The sequence below is a fragment of the Erinaceus europaeus genome, chromosome 9 (assembly GCF_950295315.1).
Source record: "Erinaceus europaeus chromosome 9, mEriEur2.1, whole genome shotgun sequence".
Classification (NCBI taxonomy): Eukaryota; Metazoa; Chordata; class Mammalia; order Eulipotyphla; family Erinaceidae; genus Erinaceus; species Erinaceus europaeus.
In genome coordinates, this window is record NC_080170.1 from 125702308 (window position 1) to 125708612 (window position 6305).

Sequence of the window (6305 nt, forward strand, 5' to 3'; positions counted from 1 at the left end):
CCCGGGCTGTGGAGCTCGGCGCCTCTCCCTCTCCCTCTCCCTCTCCCTCTCCCTCTCCCTCTCCCTCTCCCTCTCCCTCTCCTCTCCCTCTCCTCTCCCTCTCCCTCTCTCTCTGTCTGCTCCTGGGCTGTGGAGCTCGGCGTGTCTCCCTCTCTCTCTCTCTCTCTCTGTCTCTGTCTGCTCCCGGGCTGTGGAGCTCGGCGTCTCTCTCTCTCTCTCTCTCTCTCTCTGTCTGCTCCGGGGTGAAGAGCGCAGAGATGACTCACGGTCAGCGTGACTCAGTGCCAGGGGCACTGCACACCCCCCAGCTCTGTCAACTGAGTTCCCACCCCCTGGTCTCTTCCTGCCTTTTGTGCCTCTGCTGAGGCCGGTGACTAAGGCAGATGGGGGGGGGGGGGTCTCTGGCAGATGTGAGACACCCCCAGGCCCCCTAGTGAAATGAGGGTGCCTGGCTCATGTGCTGGGGAGCCCTGGAAGGCAATCCCCCATCAGTCGGTTCCAGGGAGAATCCGGGTTCAAGCCTTTGCTCCACAGTGAACGATGCCCAAAGGGGCTTTGGCTGGGGACAGGGGTGATGGTGACATCTTTGCTGCCCACCTAGATGTCATCATTCCAGAGTCATGGCTGTGTCCTTGGGCTCTGGGCTCTGGGCTCTGGGGCTCTGGGGCTCTGGGACTCTGGGGCTCTGGGCTCTGGGCTCTGGGTTCTGGGACTCTGGACTCTGGGCTCTGGGACTCTGGTCTCTGGGCCCTGGGCTCTGGGGCTCTGGGGCTCTGGGTTCTGGGACTCTGGGCTCTGGGCTCTGGGACTCTGGGCTCTGGGACTCTGGGCTCTGGGGCTCTGGGACTCTGGGCTCTGGGACTCTGGGCTCTGGGACTCTGGACTCTGGGCTCTGGACTCTGGGGCTCTGGGACTCTGGGCTCTGGACTCTGGGCTCTGGAACTCTGGGGCTCTGGGTTCTGGACTCTGGGCTCTGGGACTCTGGGGCTCTGGGCTCTGGGGCTCTGGGACTCTGGGACTCTGGGCTCTGGGGCTCTGGGTTCTGGGACTCTGGGCTCTGTGGCTCTGGGTTCTGGGGCTCTGAACTCTGGGGCTCTGGGCTCTGGGGCTCTGGGCTCTGGGGCTTTGGGCTCTGGACTCTGGGTTCTGGGGCTCTGGGGCTCTGGACTCTGAGGCTCTGGGACTCTGGGCTCTGGGCTCTGGGGCTCTGGGGCTCTGGACTCTGGGACTCTGGGCTCTGGGGCTCTGGACCCTGGGGCTCTGGACTCTGGGCTCTGGGGCTCTGGGGCTCTGGACTCTGGGGCTCTGGACTCTGGGGCTCTGGGGCTCTGGGGTTCTGTGCTCTAGGCTTTGGGTTCTGGGGCTCTGGGCTCTGGACTCTGGGCTCTGGACTCTGGGCTCTGGGACTTTGGGGCTCTGGGCTCTGGGCTCTGGACTCTGGGCTCTGGGCTCTGGGGCTCTGGGCTCTGGACTCTGGGCTTTGGGCTCTGGGACTCTGGACTCTGGGCTCTGGACTCTGGGACTCTGGGGCTCTGGACTCTGGGCTCTGGGCTTGCGGCTCTGGACTCTGGACTCTAGGCTCTGGGGCTCTGGGCTTTGGGCTCTGGGGCTCTGGACTCTGGGCTCTGGGGCTCTGGACTCTGGGCTCTGGGGTTTGGGGCTCTGGGCTCTGGGGCTCTGGGCTCTGCGACTCTGCGACTCTGCGACTCTGGGACTCTGGGAATCTGGGACTCTGGGGCTCTGGACTCTGGGGCTCTGGACTCTGGGGCTCTGGGCTCTGGGACTTGGGGCTCTGGACTCTGGGCTCTGGGACTCTGGGGCTCTGAGCCTCTGGACTCTGGGGCTCTGGGGCTCTGGACTCTGGGGCTCCGGGGCTCTGGACTCTGGGCTCTGGGCTCTGGGACTCTGGACTCTGGGGCTCTGGGACTCTGGGCTCTGGGGTTCTGGACTCTGGGCTCTGGGGCTCTGGAACTCTGGACTCTGGGGCTCTCGCTCTGGACTCTGGGTCTCTGGGGCTCTGGGCTCTGGGCTCTGGACTCTGGACTCTGGGCTCTGGGGCTCTGGACTCTGGGGCTCTGGGACTCTGGGTCTGGGCTCTGAGACTCTGGGCTCTGGGTTCTGGGCTCTGGGGCTCTGGGACTCTGGACTCTGGGGCTCTTGGACTCTGGGTTCTGGGGCTCTGGACTCTGGGGCTCTGGGACTCTGGGACTTTGGGGCTCTGGACTCTGGGCTTTGGGGCTCTAGGGCTCTGGACTCTGGGGCTCTGGACTCTGGGCTCTGGGGCTCTGGGACTCTGGGACTCTTGGCTCTGGGGCTCTGGGACTCTGGACTCTGGGCTCTGGGACTCTGGGCTCTTGACTCTGGGCTCTGGACTCTGGGCTCTGGGTTCTGGGGCTCTGGGCTCTTGACTCTGGGGCTCTGGGACTCTGGGCTCTGGGCTCTGGGGCTCTGGGCTCTGGAGCTCTGGACTCTGGGCTCTGGGACTCTGGGAATCTGGGCTCTGGGGCTCTGGGCTCTGGTCTCTGGGGCTCTGGACTCTGGGTTCTGGGCTCTGGGCTCTGGGGCTCTGGGGCTCTGGGCTCTGGGACTCTGGCCTCTGGGGCTCTGGGCTCTGGGGCTCTGGGCTCTGTTGCTCTGGACTCTGGGCTCTGGGGCTCTGGACTCTGGGTTCTGGGGCTCTGGGCTCTGGGACCTTGGGCTCGGGCTCTGGGCTCTGGGACTCTGGGCTCTGGGGCTCTGGGCTCTGGGGCTCTGGGACTCTGGGAATCTGGGCTCTGGACTCTGGGTTCTGGGGCTCTGGGACTCTGGGAATCTGGGCTCTGGGGCTGTGGACTCTGGGCTCTGGGGCTCTGGACTCTGGGGCTCTGGGACTCTGGGTCTGGGCTCTGGGACTCTGGGCTCTGGACTCTGGGTTCTGGGCTCTGGGGCTCTGGGACTCTGGACTCTGGGGCTCTTGGACTCTGGGTTCTGGGGCTCTGGACTCTGGGGCTCTGGACTCTGGGCTCTGGGGCTCTGGGACTCTGGGACTCTTGGCTCTGGGGCTCTGGGGCTCTGGACTCTGGGCTCTTGACTCTGGGCTCTGGACTCTGGGCTCTGGGTTCTGGGGCTCTGGGCTCTTGACTCTGGGGCTCTGGGACTCTGGGCTCTGGACTCTGGGTTCTGGGGCTCTGGGCTCTGGGGCTCTGGGCTCTGGGGCTCTGGGCTCTGGAGCTCTGGACTCTGGGCTCTGGGACTCTGGGAATCTGGGCTCTGGGGCTCTGGGCTCTGGTCTCTGGGGCTCTGGACTCTGGGTTCTGGGGCTCTGGGCTCTGGGACCTTGGGCTCGGGCTCTGGGCTCTGGGACTCTGGGCTCTGGGGCTCTGGGCTCTGGGGCTCTGGGACTCTGGGCTCTGGGCTCTGGGGCTCTGGGCTCTGGGACTCTGGGACTCTTGGGCTCTGGGGCTCTGGGCTCCGGGCTCTGGGGCTCTGGGACTCTGGGCTCCGGGACTCTGGTGTTCTGGACTCTGGGCTCTGGGCTCTGGACTCTGGGTTCTGGGGCTCTGGGCTCTGGGACTCTGGGACTCTGGGCTCTGGACTCTGGGTTCTGGGGCTCTGGGCTCTGGGCTCTGGGACTCTGGGAATCTGGGCTCTGGACTCTGGGTTCTGGGGCTCTGGGACTCTGGGAATCTGGGCTCTGGGGCTGTGGACTCTGGGCTCTGGGGCTCTGGACTCTGGGGCTCTGGGACTCTGGGTCTGGGCTCTGGGACTCTGGGCTCTGGACTCTGGGTTCTGGGCTCTGGGGCTCTGGGACTCTGGACTCTGGGGCTCTTGGACTCTGGGTTCTGGGGCTCTGGACTCTGGGGCTCTGGACTCTGGGCTCTGGGGCTCTGGGACTCTGGGACTCTTGGCTCTGGGGCTCTGGGGCTCTGGACTCTGGGCTCTTGACTCTGGGCTCTGGACTCTGGGCTCTGGGTTCTGGGGCTCTGGGCTCTTGACTCTGGGGCTCTGGGACTCTGGGCTCTGGACTCTGGGTTCTGGGGCTCTGGGCTCTGGGGCTCTGGGCTCTGGGGCTCTGGGCTCTGGAGCTCTGGACTCTGGGCTCTGGGACTCTGGGAATCTGGGCTCTGGGGCTCTGGGCTCTGGGCTCTGGGGCTCTGGACTCTGGGTTCTGGGGCTCTGGGCTCTGGGACCTTGGGCTCGGGCTCTGGGCTCTGGGACTCTGGGCTCTGGGGCTCTGGGCTCTGGGGCTCTGGGACTCTGGGCTCTGGGCTCTGGGGCTCTGGGCTCTGGGACTCTGGGACTCTTGGGCTCTGGGGCTCTGGGCTCCGGGCTCTGGGGCTCTGGGACTCTGGGCTCCGGGACTCTGGTGTTCTGGACTCTGGGCTCTGGGCTCTGGACTCTGGGTTCTGGGGCTCTGGGCTCTGGGACTCTGGGACTCTGGGCTCTGGACTCTGGGTTCTGGGGCTCTGGGCTCTGGGACTCTGGGAATCTGGGCTCTGGACTCTGGGTTCTGGGGCTCTGGGACTCTGGGAATCTGGGCTCTGGGGCTGTGGACTCTGGGCTCTGGGGCTCTGGACTCTGGGGCTCTGGGACTCTGGGTCTGGGCTCTGGGACTCTGGGCTCTGGACTCTGGGTTCTGGGCTCTGGGGCTCTGGGACTCTGGACTCTGGGGCTCTTGGACTCTGGGTTCTGGGGCTCTGGACTCTGGGGCTCTGGACTCTGGGCTCTGGGGCTCTGGGACTCTGGGACTCTTGGCTCTTGGGCTCTGGGACTCTGGACTCTGGGCTCTGGGACTCTGGGCTCTTGACTCTGGGCTCTGGACTCTGGGCTCTGGGTTCTGGGGCTCTGGGCTCTTGACTCTGGGGCTCTGGGACTCTGGGCTCTGGACTCTGGGTTCTGGGGCTCTGGGCTCTGGGGCTCTGGGGCTCTGGGCTCTGGAGCTCTGGACTCTGGGCTCTGGGACTCTGGGAATCTGGGCTCTGGGGCTCTGGGCTCTGGTCTCTGGGGCTCTGGACTCTGGGTTCTGGGCTCTGGGCTCTGGGGCTCTGGGGCTCTGGGGCTCTGGGCTCTGGGACTCTGGCCTCTGGGGCTCTGGGCTCTGGGGCTCTGGGCTCTGTTGCTCTGGACTCTGGGCTCTGGGGCTCTGGACTCTGGGTTCTGGGGCTCTGGGCTCTGGGACCTTGGGCTCGGGCTCTGGGCTCTGGGACTCTGGCCTCTGGGGCTCTGGGCTCTGGGGCTCTGGGCTCTGTTGCTCTGGACTCTGGGGCTCTGGGGCTCTGGGCTCTGGGGCTCTGGGGCTCTGGGACTCTGGGCTCTGGGCTCTGGGGCTCTGGGACTCTTGGGCTCTGGGGCTCTGGGCTCCGGGCTCTGGGACTCTGGGACTCTGGGCTCTGGACTCTGGGTTCTGGGGCTCTGGGCTCTGGGACTCTGGGACTCTGGGAATCTGGGCTCTGGACTCTGGGTTCTGGGGCTCTGGGACTCTGGGAATCTGGGCTCTGGGGCTCTGGGCTCTGGGCCTCTGGGCTCTGGGGCTGTGGACTCTGGGCTCTGGACTCTGGGTTCTGGGGCTCTGGGCTCTGGGCTCTGGACTCTGGGCTCTGGGACTCTGGGCTCTGGGGCTCTGGGCTCTGGGGCTCTGGGGCTCTGGGGCTCTGGGCTCTGGACTCTGGGACTCTGGGCTCTGGGGCTCTGGACTCTGGGCTCTGGACTCTGGGTTCTGGGGCTCTGGGGCTCTGGGTTCTGGGCTCTGGCTCTGGGATCTGGACTCTGGGTTCTGGGACTCTGGGCTCTGGGGCTCTGGGCTCTGGGACTCTGGGCCTCTGGACTCTGGGACTCTGGGACTCTGGGGCTCTGGACTCTGGACTCTGGGACTCTGGGACTCTGGGGCTTTGGGTTCTGGGCTCTGGGGCTCTGGGGCTCTGGGGCTCTGGGCTCTGGGCTCTGGGCTCTGCCCTTGGCTCTGAGCACAGTCCAGGCCGCCCTCACTTCCCTCACCCTGCCTGCCCCTTCCCACAGGTGGTCTTCAGCAGGTACTGCAACTCCAGTGACATCATGGACCTCTTCTGCATCGCCACGGGGTTGCCCAGGTGAGTGCCCGCTGCCCAGGTGTGGGTGCAGATGTGAGTGTAGGTGGTGGGTGTGCAGGTGTGGGTTGGGGTGTGGGTGGTGTGGGTGGGGGGTGTGGGTGCAGATGTGAGTGTAGATGGTGGGTTTGCAGGTGAGAGTGGGGGTGTTGGTGGTGAGAGTGGGGATGTGGGTGCAGATGTGAGTGTAGATGGTGGGTGTGCAGATGTGAGTGTAGATGGTGGGTGTGCAGGTGGGGGTGT

General features: G+C 65.8%; 1 protein-coding gene across 3 annotated transcripts in view; it reads left to right on the forward strand.

Annotated features, from left to right (window-relative positions):
* The first annotated feature begins 322 nt into the window (after window positions 1-322).
* Window positions 323-6305, forward strand: part of PDE9A (phosphodiesterase 9A) — a 48632-nt gene continuing 42649 nt past the window's right edge. For 2 of the 3 annotated variants that reach the window (XM_060198779.1, XM_060198780.1), the window contains exons 1-2: window positions 326-513; window positions 5995-6065. In XM_060198779.1, coding sequence (XP_060054762.1) covers window positions 439-513; window positions 5995-6065 — 146 coding nt within the window. In that variant the 5' untranslated portion in view covers window positions 326-438. Of the gene's footprint in view, window positions 514-5994; window positions 6066-6305 lie in introns of all 3 variants that reach the window. The other variant, XM_060198778.1, reaches the window with a different exon arrangement.